The 27,141-nt window shown below is 47.2% G+C and overlaps 2 protein-coding genes across 6 annotated transcripts in view; one reads left to right on the top strand and one right to left on the bottom strand.

Annotated features, from left to right (window-relative positions):
* Window positions 1-13,014, bottom strand: part of SRGAP2 (SLIT-ROBO Rho GTPase activating protein 2) — a 102,043-nt gene extending 89,029 nt beyond the window's left edge. For all 5 annotated transcript variants that reach the window (XM_084497557.1, XM_084497558.1, XM_084497560.1 and 2 more), the window contains exons 1-2: window positions 12,966-13,014; window positions 11,765-12,336 (exon numbers count right to left, since the gene is read on the bottom strand). In XM_084497557.1, the coding sequence (XP_084353683.1) occupies window positions 11,765-11,831 (67 nt within the window). In that variant the 5' untranslated portion in view covers window positions 11,832-12,336; window positions 12,966-13,014. The remainder of the gene's footprint in view (window positions 1-11,764; window positions 12,337-12,965) is intronic.
* Window positions 13,015-13,448: 434 nt separating this feature from the next.
* Window positions 13,449-18,221, top strand: FAM72A (family with sequence similarity 72 member A). The gene is made up of 4 exons (XM_084497562.1): window positions 13,449-13,603; window positions 14,469-14,546; window positions 15,689-15,813; window positions 16,721-18,221. The coding sequence occupies exons 1-4, from the start codon at window positions 13,533-13,535 to the stop codon at window positions 16,813-16,815; spliced, it is 369 nt and encodes a 122-aa protein (XP_084353688.1). The 5' UTR covers window positions 13,449-13,532; the 3' UTR covers window positions 16,816-18,221.
* The last annotated feature ends 8,920 nt before the right edge of the window (window positions 18,222-27,141 follow it).

The raw sequence follows: 27,141 nt of genomic DNA, 5'->3' as shown, positions 1-27,141 counted from the left end.
ACTTCTCAGTAAGAAATATTACATGTGAGTGTCCTCGTTTTCATTGATAGACCAGGGGACATCACAAAGATTGAAACCTAAGTAGAGTTGAGATGTTGGGTGAAGCAGGAGGTTGGAAAGCCATGGTGAAATAAAACGTGAGCTGTAACAGATTTACAACAGAGCTGAATTTAGAGTACTGAAAAACAGGATTTTGTTTGGGTAACCGATGAACGCTCACCTCCCCCACATAAATAAATGTTCCGTACATTGAAAGTTATAAAATAAAAGCTTTTGACATATCTGATAAAAGCCACACAAGTCCCCTAAAAAGGTAATGGTCTACAGATTTTAGTATTATTGCCATCAAGGTAGAGGTGTGTGTAGAGAGGCTTTAGGGAGGGGGTGGGTTTGTTAACAAAATAAGCTTTGAGGCACACAAGAAGCCAAAAAAAGGAGGCAGGCAGGGAAAAGGAACCTGCTCGCCTTGTACATCAGAAAGCCCTGCGCAGAGCTGGATGTCAAAGGCTCAAAGCAGCTCTGGAGGCACAAGGTAGCCTCTTCACCACAGCCAAGCCAGGTTGGGCTGGCTGAATACTGATCACGCTCAAAGAAATAAAATCAGCTTACATCCGACAGATGCACGCAGCTTTCATCCTCTGCTTGCAGTTTTCCACGCAAGATCTCAAAGTAATCTCCTCGAAAGGAGAGGCATCGTTCCTTCAGAGCTGATAAGTGCATTTGGAGAGTCAACACACACAGCTTCACAAGGACAGCCCCAAACCCTTCACGGGATGCAGAGCCCTTAAGCTCACGGTACAGGAACGAGCAGCGCTTTCATCGCAACCATGGCAGCCGGTCCTTCTGCTCGGGGTTTGGCGGAGGGTTTGCCATGAATGAGAACTACCTGCACCAAGCCTCATCGTAAAACCACTGAAACGATGCTAGCGAGCTGGGAAAGGCAACAGAGTACGGAGAAAAGCCGAGCTGCTCTGTCAGCCTGCAGCAAGCGCTTGGTACGGAGCTGCACCAGCCACAGGCGCTGCTTGCCGGAGCCACCTGCAGCACAGGACACCACAACGTCCCCGTCCGCTCCCTGTGTTGGGTCTGCAGGTCACAAGCTCCTTCCCAAAACGCCGACAGAGCCTTCTCTCCTTCTCTCCAGCTATAGCACTGGAATGGTCTCACCATGGGTGCTCCTCCAATGGAGCCAGGAGCTCATCAGTAGCAGCGAAGCAAATTGATAAGTTTAATAGCGCGGAATCACAGCACGAAGGAGCAGCTGTTCGGATATGTTAACTGGAAAATAACTCCAAGTGTTAATTCTAATGTTTCAGAAGGAAAAAAGAAATCAACCCCCCGAAACCAACCCAAAAACCTTCCCCCTTGGCAGCAGCTGTCACTGCTCTCAGGGTGCAGAAGAGGAATCTGCCTACAGGTATTTTCCCCAGAGCCCGGTTCTGGGATTTATTCCCTTGTTTCAAGTCTGAAAGTAACCCCGCTACCTCCGCCCAGGGGGCATTTTTACTGAACATTTCTGGGGAGAAGGAGATGAAAGGCGTTTCATCAAAAGATGGATGCAACAAGCTCTTTACGGCTATTAAGTTCACTCTGATGGATAAAGGGGGGAAGAGATAATTTGATTTAAAGCCTAAGTAAAGATGAATTCCTTATGAAGTATGAGAACGATGCATGCAAACACATTTTCATTAGATAACCAGGCTACAAGAGGATTTTACACTTCCGAGTAAAGCTATCCATCATTACGGGCAGAAGTTAATCACATAATGGAAGGTAACAACAACGTGTGTATTGATAAGGCACCAAACCTCACGAAACTCAGACAGTCTGGACAGGATTGGAGCACACAGAGGGAGGAAAGGCGAAAGGAGCTCAGTGCCAGAGCCTCACACAGCCCAGGAGCCACAACCCACGCCGGCTCTGGGGCTGCAGGACCCCCTCGGCACAGCTCCATGCTCAGCACCTTCAGCGTTTGCAGAGGCAAACCAAACCCCAAGAACCCTCCATGGAAATTAACCGGCACGCTTCTTGTGGAAAATAAAGTATTGCAATTTAGGGGTCAAAACCTTTTCCACTGACGTTTAGACAACACAACACACGCTTGCCTTACGGAGCGGTGCTCAGCCCGTGCTCAGAGCTCCCCTGGCACCAGCAATCGTGCCGCTGGCAGCGCAGCAAGCTCACTGCGAAGCACCCCTATGGATATTTTCAGCACCGAGCAATCTCTGCCTTTCAGACTGTTGCACTGGATTAGCCAGGAACCAACAACGCCACAGCCTTGGTTAAAGCAACAGAGATGTGGCACTGGAGCCTCTGCCAGCAGCTGCGCGCTGCCTGCCCTCCATGTTTCTCATTTCTATAGCACAACTCATGGAAGCTCACGAGAGCCAAAAAAAGAGTAAAAAAAAATAGAAACGAAACAGAACAACAAGTATCCAGAGCTTTCAGACATTCAGCTCCAGGGGGAAAACACAAGAGCACATTTTCATTCATAGCAAGTTAAGTTTCCATCCAAACATCATTACTATATCCTGTGACCTTTGTAATGTTGCATTTGTTCCTCCCTCTGTAGAGAGCAGAAACTCGTTCCCCCTCCCTTTTCCAGCTGCAGACTTTTAAGTCGTTTACTGGCAGCCTTTTGTTCGTGGCTCAGCATCCTTCCGCAGCACTGGGGACTCGGTCCTGGTGAGCTGGTACGCAGGGACCGGTGCAACGAGCCCACTGCAAGGCAGAAATATTGGTGCTTTACCCATTTTAAGGGGTAAATGGGATGAAGCAAGCCTCCTTTTTTCAACAGATGGAAAGAACACAAAGCTAGGAAGAGTTATTTTCAATAAGGAGACCAAAGCAAAACCAGGCTCCTTTCCAAAACCACTTCACAGGGACGTTCATTTATTAAGTTTCTGAACAACTGGTTATCGAACGCGGGGAAAAGCCTCCACATCTCCCCTCAGAGCTCTGTACTGGTACACTTCATAAAATACTTAGCATGCTATGGTTTGTCATTGTTGTTCCTTAACATATCCAATGCACATATTAATAAAAAGGGAGAGCATTTTTTTCACAGTAATAATTGCTGCTTACGGACACGTTTCCTATCCAGAGCTTTCAAAGCACTTCACATCCCTCAGACAGGACTCTTAAAGCAGCCTGTAACAGAGCTGGTGCTGGGAAGCGTTGCTATTCCCATTTTAAAAATGCAGGAGTGATATTTTTGTTTTATGGCCCGCAGACCGGAATTTCCATGTACTGAAGACAAAATAAATAAAATGAGCCCTGTCGCTGGATGTGTCAAATGCTGCCATTAAGAGAGAAACCCTTGAAGAAGGAAGGCACACAAGCGTTTTACGAAACTTCACTCCGCCCTTCCTTTGTGCTGCACATCCAAATCCAGCTTTATAGGCACACGGTATCACCACGGCTTTCCAAGAAGGTGGAAGAGCATCCCATTTCTAGAAAGCTTCATTTCGGTTCATTAATCGTAGTTTCCCAGAAGGTCATTCATAATGCCATCGACAGCTTCAGGAGTTCAGTCATCACAGTCGTGATTTCCACCAAGAAACCCCCAGGTGGATTGGGATGGGGCAAAGAGAAGGGCACTGCACCAGGAACAGCACAAGGCATGAGCTTCATCGACCCATGACCCTGTCCTTGTGTAAAACTTCGTATTTCGAGAATAATCAGTGCTAATGAAACAAGCATTTTGTGGAATTTCCCATATCATCTAACTTTGCAAATTCAGTGCTAACATGTAGGAGCATCCTCAAAGACACAGCATTAATTTATGCCACTGCATTTAAACCTCACCCAGTAGGCACCTTGAAATTGTCCTTCAGTTCAGCTTCCTCCTGCCCTGCATGGATCACTCGCTCCTTCTTGAGAAGGGAAACCAGGGGATCAATTAATGCCTACATGACAGCCCCTACCCCATTTCAGCCAGCTCACTAAGCCAAGGAAGGGCGATACCTGCGAAGGGCTGGCTAGCACGAGCTGCTCTTCCCCTCTAGATTTCCCACTGCTAAGCCGCCATCCGCAGCAGACAGCATCATATTTTATTATTGCAATATCCAGACACCCTCTGAACGAAATTGAACAGGCTGGTGATTAAAAGATCACCATTCCCCACGTTATCTGCAGTGCCACCGCGACGGCTTCTGGACCTGGAGCAACAGCACGGAGGGGAAACGCGGAGGGTGAGAAATGGCCAACAGAAAGGAGCCCCATCAATCATTAGCAAGTCTCAAACTGCAAATGCAGGGGAAAAAAAAACCTTCCTGTCTTACAACAAAAGCTTACAGCCACGTGCTGCTCTGCTCCTGGAATGGATGAGCCGGCGCGGACAGATCGAACCCACAGCACCGTGCAGCAGCCCCAAAACACCAGAGCCCTCCTCAGTCCTGGGCGACTGCTTCAGCCCAGGGGCTAAAACCAAAGAAAATAGAAAAACACCTTTCTAAACAATCAGCTTGTAGAATAAATGCTAATTTGGGGGCTGCTTATCGTCCCCCCCCTCCTCAGCTAGCGATGTATTAAGGGCCGTGGCAAGAAAGCCGGATTCAATTCCTCCGCACGGTTTGCCTTACAAAAACACGACGGTGACACGGAAATGTTTTGATTGACTGAGGCTGAGGATCTTTGCTCAGAAAACAATTGATCCACTTGTTCAGAGAGGACAGTTCAGCAATTCTGTCAGCTACAGGTCCGTCAAACAAAACCTGCCTTCCTCCAAGAAAAACGAGAGCACCTCATTCAAGTGGGACCAGAGAGCTGCCCACAGAAAGTCAGGGACTAATTCCTGGACAACTACTGCCATTATTTTACATAGATTCAGTTAGTGAGCACTCACCATCTATGAATTACATTGCTCCATGGCTTACATCTGCATGAAAACCTTCGTCCAACGACAGTGGTACAAAAACAAACCAAAAAAACCTTCCCTATTTAAAAGAACAGAGGCCAAAAAGCTCTTCCTGGAAAGCTCGACAATAAAAAAGCTTCAGAATTAGTAAGGCTGACCAAATTACCCTGCTGCAGCTCTTCACTACTGAAGAAAAAAAAAAAAAATCTGTGCTTGGTTTAGAGCTAATCTGTTTATTTGGCTCCTTCTCAAGAGCCAAAAAGCCGGGAGCTGCTTATGTGCCACCAGATAAATCAGCTGCCGGCCTCATAGAAATAAATTTGTGCAAAAATCGTTTCGTGGCTTGTCAAAAGCGCTTAGGACCCGGGAATTTTTGCACCACACTGAACAACACCTTGAGAGAAAATGTTTGAGAAAACACTCATTGAAGGCCAGGGGAGAACCCGGCGAGCGTTTTGTGAATTTGCGGCTTGTGTTTTACGCCAAGGATTTCCTGCAGTATCCTTTGGAACATGCTGCAGCACACAAAAGGCGTGCACACCACCCCAAACCATGGCACGGGAGAGGCACAGAATACCTGGCAGGTTTACATCCAGCATCGCAGAGGAAACAATCTATTTATTTACTTATTTTCAAATTCCCAAGCCCCTCACATCATTTTTTTTTTTTGTCAAGCACCGATCAACATTCACAGCACCCGTTCAAAGCAAAATGACTGGGTCAGAAGCTTTACAGTTTAACAGTAGTGAATGGTTATTTTGATGGCAAGAAATAACATTTTAAATGGCTCAAATCCACTTGCAGCATCTACATGGAAAAAACTACAGGCTGAGCTTCCCCGATGCAGTCATTCTGCATGCACACGCGTTTACTGACTTCAAACACTCAATTCAAGTTTTACTGCCCACTACCTAGAGATTTCACACAAGAAAGCTCTGCTTTGTCTTTTGTAACATTGCCATTTTGGAAGAAAAGGAGAAATACAACGTGGAAATGAAGAATGGACGCTAATTATGGAATTACTGTGAAATCAAGACCCTTTCCTCTCGTTTTCTTCATTGTTTTTGTCTGTTGGCAAGTCAAATCGTAACTCCACTTGCCTCCATCACCTACAAATTGTTGACAACCTTCAGAGAGCAGGACTCCCGTGATGCTGCAGCTGCACAGAATCTCAAAAACATGAAATCTGCAAAAGTCATACAAAAATGAACTGCATAAAGTAGTAGGTAATGAATCTTAACTGTGCGTGGCGTAACAAAAACTATTCAAAAGAGCGTGTTGAGACCTACTTTTCATCTCAAAGGTTTAGACGTCTCACTCTTCATAAAGACAACTGAAAATCGATCAGTAAAATAGGTTCTTCCAAGTAAATTCCAAAAAAGGGCAAAAAATAGTAAGCATTAAAAAAAAAGAGAGAAGTCAGGAGGTAACCGAAAGAAAAAGGAAAAGAGGCTCATGTGTACCCTTACCACAAAAGGAAACCAGTTAGAGCTAAGGAAAAACGTAGTGGGGCTCTTTTAGTTAGAAATTTGGGAAAACTCTGGCTACTACTACTAAACTTTTTATAGAAAGCCCTCCTGGAGTTACTCTGACAATTTCTTCTGCTTTTGGAAGAAACTTGAGTGCACGGAGGTCTCCTGGTCAGCCCTGGTCTCTCGCCTTGCAACACTTGGTGGATCTGCAAGAGACCCAAGGGGAATTTAGGAGAGGAAAAGAGGAAGAAACTGCATTCTTTCACCTCTCTGCTGCCTCGTTAATAATCCTCGCTAATAATCCATTAGTAGGAGCCATACACGAGACAAAGAAACACAAACTATTGCTGTAACATCAAACCGATCTCCCAACAGCCCCTTCCCCCTTCCTGGCAGCAGGCGGCCGAGCTGGCCCAATCCGAGCAGCTCCAAAACTCGAGGGATTTGCACTATCAAGAACTGCAGAGAAACAGATGATTCCGAAGCATTTCCACAGCCAAAGTCTGGAGCAAGTCATTGTTGCAAACAAATGGAATCACTTACACACACGGAGTAACGATTAACTGTAAAAAAAAAAAACCTTAAAAGGTAGTTTTGCATTTTAAACATCAATGGAAGTGCAATATATACAAACTCTCAATCTCAAAATTTAGAAATACTCCACCAAACCACACCAGGGTGTGTGGCTGAAGAGCCTGTTTACACTCGGTATTAAACAGGCGTTGCCAAAGCATGGCCAGGAGCTCACCCGTAGCCCACGAACACAAGGCTAAGATCTGCAAACAGAATCGTGGTGGGCAGGAGTCAACCCCGCGACCTCAGCTGAAGACCTGCACAACAGAAGTCACTTTACCTATGCAATGTCAACAATACTGGAAATTCCTAGGTCATAACAGAAGAAATTGGTTATTTGAATTGATTTTTCCAAAGCATTAACAAAAGAAAGCTTTCAACAGTTGAGAGAAATCCCAATTTTGTTTCAGACCACCACCAAAAGCGGCATACTTTTCCCCAAATTACAGCTGCTTGGCCCAGCCACAGCTCCTTTTGTAATCATTGCTAACGAAGCTCAGCACCACTCAGAGCTAAGGCTGCCGAACGTCACACAGGGCGGCCAGGAGATGGAGCAGACGAACGAGACACCTGCAACTGCGGGCAGCACTCGGGAAGAGATCACAGTCAGAACCGATACCCCAGCAGCCATTCGATCCAGAGAGGAAAAAAGGACTTAGCTGAGATGTACCAGCAATTTTGGGGAGATTAACAAGAAAGTTTTAGACATTACAGTAGCCTGGATTTGGTAGCACCTGGGAGGAGGCTTGCCTGAAGTTCCCCTTACCGGGTTTCTCCCCTTAGCTCGAGATGCTCTCAGCTGGATGAGCACGCAGCCACCTCTGTGCCGGGCTCACTCCTGCTACGAGGAACTCATCTATTTTTCATAGTCCCAGCAATTCTTGAACTGCGCTGCAAGATTTGCAGCAGATGCAAATCTTTTAACCTTTGGTAGAGCATGCTCAAGGACAGAAGCGGCTTGCGAACCCTTGCTGCGTAAAAAATGTCAGTATTAAATTTCTGGAGCCCAAACCATGAAGCTATTTACTGGAGCTTTATACAAACTAATTAAATATAATGCTCTCGTGGGACACGAGGAGAAAGAAAAGAAGAATTAAGAGATAAATCACTGGCTCTTCTTTCCCCAGCAAATGTACACTCCAATTTAATACGTTCACCCGAAAAACAGCCTGACAGCCCTCGGTCGGGCACAGATAGGCAGCGTCCAAATCGCACATGGAGCACACTGCACAGCATAAATTCATTATCTCTGCCTTACCGCAACTTGCACAAAGGAATTGGGAGAGACAATCCAGACAAGGGGATGAGCTTGAGCTATCAAAGGCTCCATATGGAGACCACAGAATCTCACTTTCCAGCTTCACAGAACTCGTAATCTTTGCGAGCACATGGGACAGAAACGTATCAAAGCAGCACTTCCCTCCCCTGCTGACCCCATGTCATCTTGTCAAGAGAATTCCTACCGCATGACACAGCCATTTCAGAGGTTTTTTCCTCTCAAAGAGCAGCGTTTGCAGCGAGTCTTTCAAGAAGAGCGCGCCCATGCCTGCAGCCTCTCCTCCCTTCACCACCGGCGCGAAACGGCGAGCGGCGCAGCCCTGCAGCCAGGCTTTGCTGCAACCATTACATGCAGGAGGCTCGGAGGAAGAGAGGTAAGGCAGAGCAGCTGTATAGGAAAGCCTCCCTGCCTGGACACCTCCACGGGTTATTTCACTTCTGTATAAGACAGAAGTTTGTAATCGAACCTCCAGATGCAGGAGACCAGGGGTCGTCAGGCGGGAAGGGAGCTGAGGTGCAGCCATTCGGCCAGAACAACTCCAGGCTGGACCCAACAGGGCCACCAACCCATAGGATGGACACCCACAGACTGCAAAACATGTTCTGAGCCACACCACACCAGAAATAGGAAGCGTTACTCCACTCCTGCCCCCTAGCCCCTGGGTGAGAAGATTTATGCGTAAGAAGCAATCCTCCATCTTCAGAAACTCATATCAACCTAGCGTTGATCTCCCTGCCCTCATTATCTGCATACACAAACCACGAAGAGCCAGCTTCATCCCAAAACCCAGGGAATTGGCTGCTGGAAGACAACAAATACCCATGGGTCAAGGCCAAGGAAGAGCAGAAAGTCTCAGTCACCAACACCCTGTGCCCCCCATGCACCTTTTAGAAGAAAAGATGCAAGTTAATTCAGCAGCAGAAAAACAAAGTTTTGTGGAAATGATCCATTAACCAAGCAGCGGTACTATGCTTTAAGTGGTCTTGATTAACTTAAGGCTATTAAATTTTTAAACAAAGCTCACTCGTTCTATTAGTAATAACTCGAAGTGCTTGAGTATGCTAAGGGATTAATGGTTTTAAACGATGCCTGTAAGCACAGCTTCCAACGCCCAGCCCGGAACCGCGCGTAGCAAAGAACTCGGCAAGTTTCTAAATGCCAGTAAAAAATATCAGAGAATTTTCTCATCTGAAAGAAACAGATGACATCTTACAGGGCATGGAGCATGCCAGCACCTGATTCATCACTCCCACGGTGACCGCTTCACGGCGTCACTTTGCAACACGAGAGAGAAGGCACCAAATAACCCATAATCAGAGTTAGCGCCGCTTCTAGGCTGCTCCTGCATGTAGGTTAAGAATGGGATTGGGACACCAAGGATTTTCCGTAAGGACTAAGGTACGTTTAATGATTAGGCAGCACCACACTTGTAACTGTGTTTTGAACAACCTCACGCGCCCACTGCAGCGGAGAGACCATCACGCCTCTTGAATTATGTGCTCAGGAGGCTCAAATGGGTACCTGGCTTGGAACCGAGGCACCTTGAGACACACTGCAAGCCTCATGAAGCCTAAGAAAGAGTTTGTAATCGTAAAGTCTCCCCCAGCCCTACTCCCAGAGGACAAGTGCTGAAGATGCCCACTGCCCAGCGGAGCTCCCTGCTGCTGAGGTGCTGCACCAAGCTTGCAGCCCTACTTTCAGGCGTGGATTCAAGCTGGTCAGCACTCCACACAGCCCTCTTATAGGAAGGGCAGGAGAGGGCCCAACACCTCCTGCTGGCCTTGTCCATGGCCCCACAGCACCCTCAGGCTTGCCATCGGGCAGCCCCTCGCTGCTGGTGGGCATCGAGGGAGCGCGAGGGGCACGGCGCCAACCAGCGTGGCCCTGCTCTTCCTCACCTCATCTCAGTTAAGAAGGTTTGGTAAGGCAGAAAGCCAAACGCCTCGGTTTTGGGACCACATCTACAGACTGAGCTGACAGGCCTGCAGTGACAGTCTCTGCTCGCGGGGAAGGCCTGACTCCATTGCACACACCCCGCTGGTCTCTTTTTGGAAGAGGGAAGATGTTTTTTCTTTTCTAACACATGAAAAAGCAAGAGATAAGATAAGCCCTACTAATTCTCAAGCCTCCTTTGGCGTTATTGTGTCCATTCCACCAATTAGTCAGCGTGTCTTTGGTTTAAGTCCAAATATTGTGGCTACAGACTATCACGCATATTTTGATGGGATAAACAATGAAAGAACATATAAGCCTCTAATTTTACACTGCCTTCAATTCCCATTTCCATCAACAATGGCAAGAAAACAGGAACAGAAACTAAATTAGTAAAAAAGAAACCCATTCTTCTCCATTTCAGACTTCAAGAATCCAAGAATTGAAAAAAAAAATCAAAGTGAACCCCTATCCAGCTTTATATTTGCTCAGATATACCTGCCTTTTTTTTTTTTAAACAAAAACATCAAAACTTCTTCTCAATACACAGCACTAAGGTCAGCGTAGGACATGCATCTTGTAGAACAAGATGTTTTAATGATTCGCATCCAGTGATCACCCCTCAGCATGAAAAATAGCCAAGCACATAACAGCAAAATAGTATTTTAATTGTCAGTTTTAATCTACGTTTTCTACTCAGATTTAAATCACCTTTTTTTAAATCGCATCGATTTAACTCAATCAACCCTGCCCGAAGGCCATCTTTCTTGCATGCTACAAGCATACCAAGCAAGTTTTCACCAATTAGATAAATCATTAAATCTCATAACTTCCTAGCAGCGATACATCAAGCCGTATGCGAACAATAATTATTTTTAATAAGTGTTACATTGAAAACTTTGCAAAAAATAAGAAGCTAAGTAGACATTTCACCATTTTTTTTTTCAACCCAGAGCACATGATGGCCTGAAGCCCAGCCAGCTGAATCCTGCAGAAGACTTGCATGATCGCTGCAAACATGCTCCTGACATTTTCCTCCCTTCCCTGTGACGATACGGGAATAACACTGACGCGTTCGCTTCCTCCAGTTCTGTGTGTATGCAGATGTACGTGTGCATACCCACCCTGCAACCTTGAGGAGTTCTACTCAAGAGCACAAGATGAAAAAGCAGGCAGCAACGAGGGGCTCACCACGAGCAAAATCCCGAATAATGGAACTTTCTAGCACAAATAGCTTTACAGGGACCCTAAGCGAGGTCCCAGTTACTGCCGGCTGCAATATGCTCTTCTGACACCGCATGGATTTTAAAAAGGTTCCTACGATCGGAGGATTAAAAAGCAATTAACCGGCTGTCATATTCCCAACGCAAATCCCGATTTTCAAACCCCAGGCAGACAAACACGGATCTCTCAGCACTCAGAGATCCACTGCACTGGGTAAAAACGCCAAAATACCTTAAAACACACCGCCACGGGTGGCACCTACCCTGTGGGGGCCGCGAAAAAGCCCTGCAAACCCGGCAGGGCGCTGCGTTAGGAGAAAGCCCTGCGGATTCCAGGCGATCTGCAGCCCGTTTCCCCCCTTCCCCACCCAAACCCCGCAGCCAGGGCTGCAGCAAGGCAGCGGAGGGGAAGAAAGCGCCGCCTTACCTTTGACTTGGGTGTCGTACTCGGCTATGATCTCCTTATCCTTTTTGAATTTGGCCGGCGACGTCATGTTTTCTCCCCCCCAGAAAGGCTCGCCCTAGGAGCGCAGGATCCAGCAGCAGGCGAGCCGCGCAGCGCCCCGCTCCTCCTCTCCTCGCCCCCCACCCCAAAAAAAAAAAAAAAAAAAAAAAAAAAAGGGGGGAAAAAAAAAACCCAAAGCTCAGTCCATGGGGCGTGGGGCGGCGGCGGGGGGCAGAGGCAGGCAGCAGCGGGCCCCGGGGGCGGTGGCTCCGTGTCCCCGCTCCGCAGCCCCCCGCAGCAGCATCCGCGCTCCCGCAGCCCCCGGGGGCTCCCCCGGCGTTAGCAGCGCGGTGGCGGCGGAGCAGGGCTGGAGGCTGGCATGGCGGGGCCGCAGCGAGCCGGGCTGGGGGGTTAATTTTTTATTTTTTTTCTTTTTTTGGGGGGTTTTCTCCTTTTGCTGCTTTTTCTCGCCGCGTGGATGCTGAGAGCCAAAGCCCGGCCGGGCGCAGGGGCAGGGGCAGAAGGCAGCGGCCGTCGTCCTGGGGTCTGCCCGCCTGCAGGGGGGGGACAAACGGCGGCGTTAGGGACCCGCAGCCGCCCCAAAAAAAAACACAACCCAAACCTGGAGCCCCCCCACAAGGCAGAAGGGGCGGTGGGGGCAGCCGGGGCCGTGCCCGTGTCCCTCAGCCCCCCCCACCCCGTGTCCCCATCTCCGTCCCCATATCCCTCCCCCCCCATCCTTATCGCCCCCCATCCCCGACCCCATATCCTCCCACCCCCACCCCCCAAATCCCGTCCTCCCCATCCTCCATCCCCCACGCAAGGCTCAACTTTTTCCCTTTTTCCCCCATTTCCCCTTTTTTTTTCCCAATTTCCCCGTTAAGCCCGGGGGGGCTGCGGAGGACGGGAAGGGAAGCTCCGAGCCCCCCCCCCCTCGGCCCCGGGGGCCCGCCCGGCACGAACAATGCGGCCGGGGGGGGGAAGGAAGCCCCGGGGGCTCCGGGACGAAGCCGAACGGAGCCCGGGGCTCCGCCGCCACACCGCCAGCCCCGCCTGGGGGGCGCGCGGCGGGGACGCTGCGGCCGGGGGGGCACCGGAGGGCACCGGGGGGGCTCCAGCGGGGACCACCGGGGGCCGGGAGGGGGCTGTGGGGCCGGGGGGGGTCTCTCCCGGGGCCGGTTACCTGGGCGCCGCGGAGCCGCCTCCCGCCCGCCCGGCGTCCTCCGGCCGCTGCCGCCCGGTTCCCCCCCCCCGCCTCTTCGCCCCCCCCCCTCCCCGCCACCGCCGCCGTTGTCGCCACCCCGCCGCCCCGCCCCCTCCGTCCCCGCGCCCAATCGCCGCGCGGGGATGGATTCGAGCGACGGGATTGACGACCAATGGGGAGGAGGCTCCGCCCTGCCCGCCCCGCCCCTCGGTGGGTAGCGGTGGCTCCGCCCCCTGGCGGAGGGGTGGGCGGGGCGTGGAGGAGCGCGGAGGCCTCCGCCCCGAGGACTGCGGAGGGGCGGGGCGAGGCGCGCGGCTCCGCCAATCAGAGCAGGGGGCGGGGCGTGCGGCGCCCAACGGCCGGCCGCGGCTGGGGATTCAAACGGGCGGCACGAGCGCGGCCGTTACCGGGCCGGGCCCGGCGCCCCCCCAACCCCCCTTCCCCCCCGCCGCCATGTCACTGTCGGGGCCCGGCGGCGCCTTCGCGGAGCGCTCCGTGGCCGTGCTCTGCTGCCGCTTCTGCCGCCACGTCCTCAGCTCCCGCGGCATGCGGGCCGCGCTGCTCGCCGCCACCGGCACCGCCCCGGACCTGTACTCCACGGACATCCCCCCCACCGCGTGAGTCCCGGGGCAGGCACCGGCGGCGCTGAGGGGGAAATGGGGGGGGAAGGGATGGGAGAAGGGAAGGAGATGGAGGGAGAGGAGGAGGAGGAGGAAGGGCAGAAAGAAGAGGGGGAGGAGGACGGAGGGAGAGGAAGAAGAGGAGGAGGAAGGAAAGGAAAAGAGGGGGATGGAGGAAGGAGAGGAGGGGATGCAGGAGGAGGTGAAAGAGGAGGAGGGAGAAGAGGAAAGGGCTGAGGAAGAAGAGGAGGAAGCTGGGGGAAGGAGGAGGAAGATGAGGAGGAGGAGCAGGAGGAGCAGGACCCTCCCGGTCCCCACGGAGCCTGCCCGGCCCTGGCACTGCCGCAGGCCCCGAGCTGCGTTCCCACCGCGGCATTTGAATGCCAAGGAAATGAGGCCGCAAAGCAGCGTGCTGATGGCGCTGATGAGGGAGCGGGGTTAAAGAGGAGATGAGGAATCAGAGGCTCGCTTCTAAATGTCCCGGCCTTCGAGGTACCGGGCGGGAGGCTTAGGCGAGGCCCGCCAGGAGCCGGGGCGACATCTGCAGTCAGATCTCGGGCTGGTGGAGTCACGGTGAGAGCGGCAGGGCCCCGGTGTGTCGGTGTCAGGAAGCATCAGGAGAACTGGTGCTTTCTGGTTTACGTTGGGGTGACTTGTGACACCTTAACGTAACATCTCGGGGCGCTTTCTTGTTCCCACATGAGCACGGCTGCTAACCAACAGGTAAAAGGCACTGCGTGCTCTTGAGAAAGCACAACACGAACATCCCTTCGCTGTGACTTCACACCTGTGCTGTCTAAACCTTGCAGTTGTAACCAGAGCTATGTCTAAACTTTAATATTTCTACTCTCTTCCCACCTAGTACTGTTGACTTCATCGGCAGCTGCTATTTTACTGAAATCTGCAAATGCAAGCTGAAGAACATCGCGTGTTTGAAGTGGTAAGGATGTCACCCGATGACACCAGCACCTTCACATGCATGCACTGCTGCAGTGCTGCGCAGCCTTCTCCCTGTAGCCTACTGCAGTGAGAAAATCAAGGGATGAATGAACAGATTGCGTACTTTATTTCAGATTTAATGCTGCCTGATAGAAACTCAGCCCACTACTTCTGGGCCTGGCTGCCAGTCTATTTCTGTGCAAGTCCCAAGTGGAAATGTGACAACCTTGTCAGTCTGAGTATATGGGAAAGCTTGCGTGCCACCTGCCTGATTAAATGTCTGCTTCAACACTGAGATAATTGTGTGAATAAGGCCACAGTAAGAAGTACTTACTCATATTCTAATTAATAGAACATCCTCTTGGCAGATCTGGCTGTCGCTAGCAGATGGAAGATGCTGTCACTAAAGTTCTTGGAGTTCTTTTATCCTCTTTACTAATGTATGATATTTAAGACTAAAAACAACTCCGGTAACGCATTTCATGTAGCGTTATTTGAGAGTATCCTTTCAGCTTCTTAACAGAGACTTACCTTGCTTGGATTTAAAGGGGAGAGAGCAGGATATGATAGGAACACAGCATTTTAAATTTTATGACAAAAGTGGAGAAAGTGAAATATCTCACTGGAGCGCATGACTGAGAAAGGAGAAAAATGTCATCCTAGGTTTTGACCTAGGAGAGCAGGTAAAGCTTTCATAGTCTTAGTCTTAAGGATATTAGTTTTAGTCTCTCTCTCAAAGATATTTTTCTTAGCCTCTCCCTATTCCTGACACACACTCATGCACAGTGCTGCTTTACAGATGAGCTGTACGTTCATGATGGATTTGATTCCAATGGAATCACTGGCCTTCAAACTAAAGAAACACCGCCATTGTTATGTAAACTAATCCGGATTGCACAAGTCAGGTTACTAAATAGTTCTCTGTGCCAAAGATCTAAAGCTTAGATATTCTGTAACTCCTGACAGATGTTTTCTAAACACTTAAGATGCTTGTTTAATTACGTTCCCTTAACTTTATCAAAATAGGAGCATCACATAATGGTCTTGTACCCTGGCTATTTGATGTTAATTTCAGCTAGAAAAAGCACCATTAATCTTTCCATCAGGCTTTTGTGTTGCTCACTATTTCACTTGTCTTTATAGCGGTAATGTTGTTGGTTACCATGTGATCTCTCCCTGCAAACCTTGCCTGCTGTCCTGTAATAATGGCCACTTCTGGATGTTTCATAGCCAAGCAGTCTTTGGCATCAACAGACTAGACTCTTCTGGTAAGGAACACATATGTTTCCTTCTCTTCCCTGAAATCCTGAATTCCAAATCCTCTTTCTAATGAGGCATCTCAATATAGTTAAAGCATATGGAGAGCGTGTAACATATGGAGGCATACGGCAAGTGTTGCTGTGTTGCTAATCTAGCAAACTACTTTGGGGGAGGTAGTTGTAGCTACTTCCTAAGTTAAAATTTCTAGTAGAAATTAATTAATTTTCATCAAAACACTTAACCTACTGTTCCTGTGGGTGAAAGTCAGGATTTTCTGGAGCAATATTATAACTGCTATAAACAACAGAGCCACCAGCTGCTATTTATAGCGGTACGTATAGCTTTACAGTGCTATCAGGCAGCTGTCCCATGGGCACTCTTTTTGGGTGAGTCATGTTGTCACTTTGACCCTATATAACTGAGTCCCCATTAGCTCAAGCTGAAATTACAGCTCCTGCTAGCTCCTTTATTCAGCTAGATCTTCTCTGGATGCCAAGTGTCTAGCATAATTTGCCTCGAGTCTTCAGGAGTGCATAGCATTCTGACAAATCACTTCACCTCCTTGCACACGAGAATAACTTGTTGTCTAAACCTTTCAGTGTCACCTGTGTTTCAGATCAATGCATTTAAAAATAAATTGGCCATGAGGGGATTATCGATAGCTATGTGAATTAGCGATACGAATACATCAGTAGGCAGGGACTTACTCTTTGAGCTATGCTGTAAACAGCAACACCTACAAGATCACTTTGGAAGAAAAAAAAGAAATATTCACGTTAAATATATGAAGATTGTGAGTTACCAGTTTTTGCTATAAGAGTACTTACTGAAAATAGACACTTGAGCAACTAAAAAAATAAGGACACCATCCAAAAATATATATTTTTTTCTTCTGTCTTACCTCCTTCCCACCAGGTGTGAATGTATTGCTCTGGGGCAACTTGCCAGATTTGGAGGAAAACACAGATGAAGATACATCATGCATCTCTGAGGAGGAGTATATCAGATAGCATTTATCTACAATATACTACAGTATCTTCCCTAGATACGTTGCATTGCTGTTTGTTTTGGACTTGTCTTCCTGCTGGCCCATTACAGCTTAAACAATGGAGGGAACTATGAAATCTGGAAAAGAATCCTGTAAGATGTCATCTTCTGTCGCTGCAGTGTGCGTTAAACTCTTGCATCTGCCTTGTGTGTATCATTCTGATTGGAGACATGCCCTGAACAGATCTGAATGTCAGATATTAGAGATGCAGATGGCAGGTGCACTTACTGAGGTCTAGGTCTGGTTGTTCTTACACTTAAGTTTCAACAGTTGACATTCCTGCTTAACTGTATTTTTCTTCTCTGCTCCATGAATACTGTTCTAGTAAAGTCTTTCACATCCTGTAAGTACAGCTTAAAAATCTTGAAAAATAGTCAGTTTTGTTGATGGATGATGCTCTGAAGCACCATTGCTTAAGTAGTCACACAGACCATTCACTGCCCAGAGCTTTCATTCTGAGTGTACAGAGTCGCTGAACAAGTGTCTTGAAGTGTCATAGCTTTGGCTTTATTGTCTTGGTCTCTTGCTTTTAGCAGCTTGTTCTCTAGGCATCTGAGGCACGTTAGGATGCTCCTGAATGTGGAGTGGGGAGCTGTCTTTCTGAGTCTTCCGGTCTTCATCTTTCAGTACTTTTAGGATCATGTTTCTGCAAAGATCAAGTTCCTTTTTTTTTTTTCCACCTTCCCCCCAATAAAATCTAAATACTGAAGTTTGTTAATGTCTAATGTGACTTTGGGACAACTACCTACTAGAGTAGTTAAGACCAGCAATAAAATCCATCCAGGTTTGTGTATTACTTTTCCACCTGATAGGATAGGCATTCTTCTAAAACAGAACTTAGTCATCCAATTGTGTCTCTTTCTAGAATGAGAAAAAAAATCAAATCAAATATTCAGTGTTTGTGCCTAGCCTTACATCCTGAAGCATAGAAACAATCTCATTCCTCTAAGCAGTAATGGATTTAAAGTTCATTACCGGAGTTGTTACAGTCATAGTAATTAATTTATGAACTAAATACTGTCCCCTTCAGCTAGTCAACTGAAGGATCATATTTGGAAAATTCAAGTTACGGTCATATAAGAGAACTGGCAACACTTCCAAAGTTGGATTGATGCTGAATTAATCATTCTATAGCCTCTCCTGCTACTTTGAAGAGTATCAGGAGAGATGCTTTGAAGACAGATCTGACTTTTCCTAGTATTTTTACTGCACTGCATTTTTATATTTCTTCACGGTGCTACCTCTTCTGCATTGTTTAAATGTATATTTGTGTGTATATATGTGTGTGTGCGTGCCTATGTATAGATATGTCTTGTTTGGATTTCCTGTATTATGTTTGCTCACTAAATAAAAGGTTTGGACTACGTACTTCTCTATGGGCTGTAATATGGATATATAATGATATCAGTTAGATAATGAAAACAATGGAGCAGTATCTTGTATCAGAATTAGGTTGAATTATTAGGTCCTTCCTACTATTACTTTGTTTCAGAGACCAAAAAAATCCCCTTCTCTTGGTTGAGAACTGTCAGCTTCTCAGTCTTAAGGGTGTTTGGTTAGTTAACTTCTGTAATAACCAACCATCCCACTTCTTGACAGTTTTCTATGCTGCATGATTTTTTTTTTTTTATGCTGCATCGTAAGCTGGCAAGATGACACTAAACACAAAGATTTTTCTAACTGAATTCATGACCTAAAAATACATCTGATACTGTTTGTATAAGGAACATAATAATTCAAAAAAAAATATCCATACTAGAATTCTGCTTTGTTGTAAGCTTACCACTTTTAACCTTCCAAAACCTCACCTTTTGTCAATGAGTGGATTCTGTGTTAATGGCAGGGTTGACTAGAGAGCTGTTCTCTTTGTTCTCTTTACCCATAGAAGAGTAGAGGACTGAAATTTCTTCACAACAAGTCATTAATTCTCAATTTGCTCTCTATCTGTTCTTGCACATAGAACTGGAAGTTCTACTGTGAACTACTTTAATTACACAGGCCTGTTTGAGCTGGTTCTTCACAACTAGACAGCAGCTTGAAATAAAAAATGAGCCAACTCTGCAGTTTGTTCCAGCCTTTTTTTGAGGATAAAGAAGTTGTGTGTGTTATATGCAAAGTAAACAAACATCATCCATTGCTCTACCTCTTATGAATGTTGCCAAACCAACTACTCATATCTAGGGCTGCTTTCTATGTGAAATCTAAAAAAGAACTGACTAAGCAGTTTGTGGTGTAGCCACTACTCCACATTCACAGGGCCCTAATATTTTGGGTGAAGGTTTCAAGGCTTACCCTGTAGAGGAGAATACTTTCCAGGTTGATAGATGGATAGATACCTGTAGTACAAAAAAAGCTGACACAAAACTGGATCGATGCTTCTAGAAACCTTCCCAAATACTTCAATCTAGCCAAAGCTTTTTTTGAAATAAAACAACTCAGATCTCTACTTTGCCGGTCTTTTGCTTTCTCTGTACTCATTGACATACGAGATATGTTACAGCAAAGCCCTGGAATCTCATGAATCACTTGGAAGGATAGGGGTGTGAGGCACGTGGTATAATCGTGCTGAACATTAAGGCAGCTTCCGGAATGAATGGATCAGCAGGGTTCAGCTTCTTGCTGGATCCCTGGTCAGTCACACAGAGCTGGGTAGCTGTTGTCCTTGCTAAGGGCTTTACAATAAAAGTTTACGTGAGCTCTGCTGCACTGCCAATGGAGTCAAAAGTGGAGCACAAAGCTGAAAAACAAGAACCCAGTCCTAAGGCTTTTCTCTTCTGCTCATTAAGGTACACACAGCAAGTAATTGTAAGAACTTTAGTGTCTCTAATCAGATCTGGATTTATTCAGAAGCGTAAATGCAGGCAAAGTCTCTTAAATTTTAAACTCAAAGTCAGAGCTACCGCAAGACCTTCAGAGTCTCCTGGCACTCACAGCTCAGTTAAAATCAATGCAGTCAGCCTCAATGCCCATAGCATTACCTCTGCCACAGGGCTCTCATCTGTCACACCACGTACCAGGCCGTGCACAGCAGCTCTGCAGCTATGAGATGTTGTGTAATACGGCCGTGTAGGTTCAGGGTCACTGGCTTGTTTGGATGAAAACATTTGAAAGTAAAACTCCAAAAGTCACTGAGGATAAATAGCTCCAGTTTGGATCACGGGGCCATTTGCAATTATGCTGCCATCGACAGCCACCCATTTTCTTCTCTGCAATTCACAATTTACAATTCTAGCTGGAGGGGTAGGAGAAAGTCATAGCAAGACAGTGATAAATTGATTCCCCTTCATATTAAATAAGACTTACTGGAAGAAAAAGCACATTTAAATATTCTTCATTATTTCGGTGCAGATTAATGCCTAATCATAATCTTACATTTATGTAACACCATTCATCCCAAAGTGCTTTACAATGACAAACAGTTAAGAATTCCTTTACCACTGAACTGCAGCCAACTCCAGGATGCAAAGCAGCTGCCAAGTAGACAGCATGCTGCAAGGACCACGGTAAGCATCACCCTGTAATGAAATTCAGTATGTGATCTCTATCAGTACAAACCGATACGTTGATTATTGAGGGAGGCTCAACTTGAAAGGCACTCTCTTCTTAGCCTGGAATGCAGTTCATCCACTTCAAACCCGATGACAGATGGGTCACCTCTCCTAGGACTGGGCCCAAGAAGCTCAAGGTTTGAATCTGGGGAAGAGACCTACAGTAAGAGAAACAACCGAGCCATCTCAGCTCCTTTCTCTGGCGTACAAAAGCTGGCACTCTCTTTTAAGTCAGTTAAAACGGTCAATTGTTATAAATCACCTAATTACTTTGTCGTGAGAGGTCATTGTTACATAGTTTATTACGTTTGCAGCCTGTGTGGTTTCTGAAAGCATACCCCAAGGAACAGTGCGTATCCCAAGTAAACAACCTTTGTGTACTATTATTTGGATTAAGGGAGTGTCTACAGGCTAGTATAGTGTAACAGCTGTGGGTGCCTGTTGTGCAAGAACCTGTACGAGCACGGTAACTTGTAGTCTCCCAGAACGTACACTGTAAACAGAACAGCCACGGGATGGTAAGGGAACGGCACGGCTGGCTCTATCAGAGGGGATCAGAGGTAAAGCCTGAGCTGCGTAGATCTGAAGAGGAGCCTCCTTTGTTCTGAGACTGCAACAGAGACCTGAGCCGAGCCTGTTCCTGCAGCTATGGACCAGTTCTTCCTATTCCAACGTGCATTTGCAGGTTTATGAATATATTCAGCTCTTCCAGCACCTACTCAATCATCTCATACCTCATGCAAGAAGCTGTCTCTGTGCCAGCATTTCTGGAGTTCCGCTGCATTATTAGATTTCTCTCCTGCTCTATCATACAACAAGGATATACCCTATAGCCAAATACCCATCAAAAGCATACATGGAAAACGGGTTATTCCAAACCTGTATAGATTCAGGATTCATAGGACTAAGAGATGTGCTCTCCAATTATGCAGTATGCAGGAGAGAAAAAGCAGGATGCCTGCCTCAAACGTCTCCTGTGAAATTAATTCCAAGTTGCTGATGCACCACCCAAAATTCCCTCTCATCAGGAAATATCAACCATTCTATGCTTTGAAAAAGCATCAGCATTTTCCGAGCAGCTATTAGCCAGGGGGACATTTTAGCTGCTTTGCTGTCTGCAGTGTGTCTTGTCATCTTGCATGCGTGACACAAGCTTAACAAAGTGAGTCTGCACTCTATTGATTTCTCATTAGAAAGCATGCCTCACATTTTGGACACCAGTGAGGGGAAAAAATAACAGGGAACAAAGCCGGTCAAATATAAGCCAAACAAAATCTCTGGTGCTTCACTTCTTATGTCATCTGAATGCTGACAGCTTGATGTCTCTGGGTAATGCCACACGAGGGAAATTAGCACCATAGCACTCTTATGTACTGCCATCTGCATGTCAACGTATGTAGAAATTTGTGCAAGCCGTTAGAAAGCAAGATTGATAAAAAAGGCTTGATCTTTTGCATTTCTCTGACTACGCTTATTTCCTGGAGAAAAGTGCTAATTAAAAATAACCCAGCATCGCCCCAACCTAGCTGCAGCCACACTAGGATTCTTCCCTGCTGTGCTACAGCAGAAGCTTATTAGTTCATCCCACTCCAGCATATGGCCTGTTTTGGGATAGGAAATTTCCACTAACAGAGGAGACGATGCCAGACATACAGGTGTTTGGGGACTGTCTTCCTAAGTAATTTAGGAACATAAAACCAAAAGGGAAGCAGGTCTTGTGTCTACTAGGCACATCTGACAGTTCTATATACAAGGCAAGCTAAAGAGAATCTAGAATAAATTAATAAAGTCGTATGATTTTGCCTCTTCTTATCTACCTACCTCCCAGAGTCGATGTCACACTCCAGCAACAGACTGCCCAGATAAGCAGAGGGGTTTGGGGACCAAAGGACATCAAAAAAAAAAAATGGGAATACGAAGCTCACACACAATTTGTCTGCACCTTTTGGAACTTTTCCCAGCAGCTGCTCCTTTATCAAAAAATTATTTGTCTTAGTTTAAAAAAAAAAACAAACATCCATTTAGTTCTGAGACTGACAGAGCTTCAGGAAGAAGGAGCCCGGCCTGCTGTCCATGTGAAGCTCCCAGAGGACAGCTTTTTCAACAGACACCAGCAACGGAGGAGGCACGAAGTGGTGTGCAGTCAGTGCTCCAGCACCAAGCTGCATCGAGCTTGAGGAGTGCCAATCTTCAGCATGAACATGACAAGAGGACTTAGGCCTGAATCAAACCATAATGTGTGAAGCTAGAAATCCCCAAGCATTTGAAGACCAGCATCAATACAATCTGTGCCCAAAATGGGACTAAGAGTGCACCTTCGAAGGCTATGTAAGCAGAACTGTGTGTCACACTGCCAGATACAAAATCCAGGTCCTTACACATTTTTTAAAAGACTTCGAAGCCACTTCCTTTGCCTGATTCACTTATTCTCTTGCTTCATCACTGCATAAGTGGAAATAGAGAAAGAAGTAGATAGTTTTAGGCCACCAAAATACCAAATCGTTTCCTCACAAAGTGGCCAACGAAGCCCACACCAGCAGAGAATTATTTGGTTAAAAAGACAGATGGAATAATACAGGGTCACATTTGAGGGATGATTGTGAAAGCTGCTACAGATTCACCCCAGCATTCACTCAGACTCAGATATTAATGCCGAAAATGTTTGGAAAAAATGAAGCAATTTGCTCTTGTGCAAGGGTCCATCACAAGACTTTCCACAATGTTGCTCTGCTCTTGTAAATCTTTATTGGAACACAGGTTGGAAATGAAGTTTACCCCAAATCCAAATAATTTTGTAGCTTAGAAGTGAAAATTCAGATAGATATATTTTTTCCCCTCACCTGCTACTAGGAGGCAGCATTCACAAGTGTCAGGAGGTACAAATTCAGCAGAATGTGCCCATTTTTTTTAGCTCCAGTCATTATGTGGAATCACAATTCAAACACTGCTTTATAAAAGTGGTCCTGGCCACTGTTGAGAAACCTTTCATCGTGATAACTAGGTGCCCGCTGACTTGGTACAGACGTGCCAGTGACAACACACACCTCTGAATCGCCCCTTACCTCTGGGCCACCCCGATGGAAGATCCCCAGCGAGCTGAGGGCACTTGCTGTAATCCAGCCACAAAAATCACAGGACTTAACAACAAGAAGCTTTTGGACGGTGACAGGCACTTTGATAACAACCTGCCACTCAGCCTGGATCACTCGAGCCTCTTCCAGCTCCTGCCAGGGGTTCAAAACGTGGGCACAGATGATTTTGGCACTAATTGTAGTGTACGCTGCCAGACCTGACAGGAGAGGCAGCATCACTTTCCCCTCTCGGTGCCTTGCTACTTATTTAGATCTGTCACGTCTCCTCCTGCACCGTAAGGGCTAGCAGGAGCTACCAGGTGAATCCACGCCTGACATTTTCCAAAGCCCAAGGGAAAGCAGGGCAGTTATCCCCCTGCTCTGTCCCTAATAAGTTTGATCTTACAGTCTCTGTACTCTCCTGAGCCTCCCTGCAGAGATCAAAGTCAGCTATGTTTGGGTGTGCAAGCACATACACGCATGGAGAAGACACGTTAATTATGGCCTGGAAATCTCTCTGCTAGAAAAAGAACTCATTCCCTCTTTGTCGTTTCCCTCACCTCTCCCCCACAGAATTTCACGCTGGCCTGATTTACTCCCTGAAACCAGCTTTGGATTGCAAATGGCCTAGGGACAAGAGACACAACCCAAGTATTTCTTGGCTGGAAGATGTGCACTTTGAAGAGCAGACACTCAGCACTAGCACAGGCTCTGGTGCCACAGCACGGAGTCAGGGACTTGTTTCTTAAGCTTTACTTTCCCTGTTTGCTGAGCTGTCAGGTCAGTGGTCGCAGCAAACGGGCTGGTAGAAAGGGAGGTATTTAGACAAAAATGACTGTTTTATTTGGTTGCTACCCTCATAGACACTGCTGATGTGCTTGGAGAAAAAAAATAAATAAAAATGAGGAAACTTATCTTCATTTTGCTGGCCCAGGCTGACACCGAGTACACGCTCATCTCTTCTGCTCCCAGAAGGGAGGTTGCTGTTTGCAAGATGCGGCTTCCAAAGGTGGGAGGGAAAGCATAAAGTACAGGCTCAGCCTGGTGCATCTTTCTATCAGAAGCCTGCAAGGGCTGTGCACACCTTCGCAGACTGACCCCAGGTGCTGAACCAGCTGGAACGCACTCAGGGGAAAGAGGTGTATCCACGGCGATGACAAGGCTCACCCTTCCTCCTGCCAGAAAGGAGGGGAGGCTGGCAGCAAGGGAGCACATCTGGGCCACCCCAAAGGTGGGTCTGTTGCTGTGCCGGAGCAGCCCGCAGGTCCCTCCAGCTCAGATAGGGCCCTCTGCCCTGGCCAGCTCATCAGGAGGCAGCCGCCTTTGTTCCTGCAGTCTGGGAGTATCCCAGTACCTCACCAGACAGCAATCCTTTGCTTCCAAAGCTCTAGGAACAGTCTGGGGATATTTTTGTGAGCCAGACAGGAGCACCTCCGCCTCCCCCAGTATCTTCCAAATTCCTTTGTAAAGCAGATAATCTGATTCCTTCCTCTTCCCATTTTTAAAAATAAAACATTTTTTTTTTTTCACGTTAAACAGCGTGTGTTTTATGTTTGCCAAACTGTTTTTTTATTATTTTTTCCCTGCCATTTTATTTTTGCTAGTGTAAATTGCTGCTGATCTGTTGCCCCCAAAATACCCCTTTGTCAGCCCCTGCAGACACCCAACAGTACCGTGATTCCTGGTGCTGATGCACACCCAAGGTGACAGTCTCCTATTGCTGAGGCCACATCACTTGATAATCTGCTGAAGTTACTACTGGAAAAGCATCCTGCTAAGATTACCACAAGCACAAATTATGCCCCTCACATCAAACGTCTTCTCCAGCTGATAAAATCCTACAGCCAGAGCAGGACAGCTGCTCTTCCATCTAACCAACGTGGTCCCTCCAGCACGAGGCTGGAGCACACAAGTAAGCAGGGGTGGGGGCGTGGGGGGTGTTAGTGCTGCAAATGCATGCACGTGCACGCTCCGTGGCGAGCCGGGGGTCTTCCAGCTCCGGGTCTCAGCACAATAACTGTCATCACCCACGGAATAAGAGACGCTGGCATTATGCTCAACAAATTTGCATTCAGAGTGATAACGGAAAATCCAACTGAATTTATAACTTCATCCAAATCTTAAGGCCGAGAGGTTCCTCAGCAAAGCACTAAGTATTTAATTCTCTGCTAATAGAGTGAAATAGAGATAGCAGGGAAAACGCAGGAGCTCACTATCAATGGAAACAGAGAAAGGGACGCTGATATTTTAAGGCATCCACCTTTAGGTTATAAGCTGCTTATCTCGGACTGCTACATATGTGGTCTCCTTGGGAACAGAGTCAGACAATAAATCAGATGTGCCAACAACATTTATCAGAAGCTCCAACTAGCCAAAAACATCAGCTCTCCTAAGAATGCCAAATCAGTTTTGCAAGATGCGCGGCCAAGCCTGGAGTCACTCTTGAGGCATGCGGCAGGGGTAAGAAATGCTGCTGTTAAGCTCAAAAGAAACATTGCTTACATTACTGTTCCTTATTGCTGAGACCTCCTGGAGCCATGAGCTGCATCAGAAGCTTCAAAGAAAGGTAAAAAGACAAAAATCAGGCTGACATTATGTAGGCATGGCTAACACACAGGCAGGACAACGAGAAACACAGAAACAACCCAATCCACTCTTTTCACAGTTTGAAGCATGCAAGAGATTATTCTTGTCTTATTCCAAAAAGGAGGGAAAACAAGAAAAAAAAAAAAAAAAAAAAAAAAGCACCAGTATAGAGATAGAAAATGATAGGAATAAAAACAGCTTGAGAAAAGTCAGCAAGATAACAGTATGAATATTCTCTAGCTGTAACTCTGCTGCCAGACACAAGCAAAAAAATCCAGACATTTCATATGTGCAAAAACAAAACAATCTCAACCAAATCTCTCTGTGAAAAATGGTGAAAATTTCCCAACCAGTTCCAAAATGCCTCGCTGCTTATGTGTAACCAAAAGAATGTCATGGCAGGCATTCCCGGGGCACAGGCCTCCGTCTCATTTGCAAGGGATTTGGCCTGAGATTGACAAGTGCAAAAGAAACAGCAGCAGCTCTGCTTGGCAAGTCTTATTCATCCCGAAACCCTGACCTCCAGGGGCATCAGACATACTTTGGCGGGCACACGATCTGATAACTGACCCACAGCCTGGGAGCAAATGTCTCTGGCAAGCGTCAGGGCATCGGGATGAACACAACGCCAGCATCTGCTCCATGCACAGCTTTACCTGTGGCCACAGAAGAGGAAGAAGTGGCCACCCTTCCCCTTAGGAGTTGTGAAGTGACTTGAGCAATGTAAGGCTTCTGAAAAAAGCAGCTTACACCTGATCTGGCCACAGGCTGGCAGCTCCCTGACCTCCTCCACGGTGCAGACGTGGTACCCGCTCCCCTGCTGGTCGCAGCCTCTCATTTCGGAGCGTACCTGAGCACAACCACAGTCCTCAGACAAAAAAAAAGATGAGAAGGAACGGCACGGCTACTTGAACTGCGGCACCACCAGGCTCTGACCTTGTCCGTGCAAGGCGTGGTGCTAATAAGGGAGAACATTACATGAGCCCTGATCCCGGCACTTCCAGAGGCTGCAAAAGCAATTCCCCAAATCCGGCACCCAACGCAGCCACGTCTGCACGGGGAGCAGCAGGCCACGGGGTAATT

This window comes from Aythya ferina (assembly GCF_964211825.1).
Source record: "Aythya ferina genome assembly, chromosome: 25".
Classification (NCBI taxonomy): domain Eukaryota; kingdom Metazoa; phylum Chordata; class Aves; order Anseriformes; family Anatidae; genus Aythya; species Aythya ferina.
This window is presented reverse-complemented; position numbering and strand designations above follow the sequence as displayed.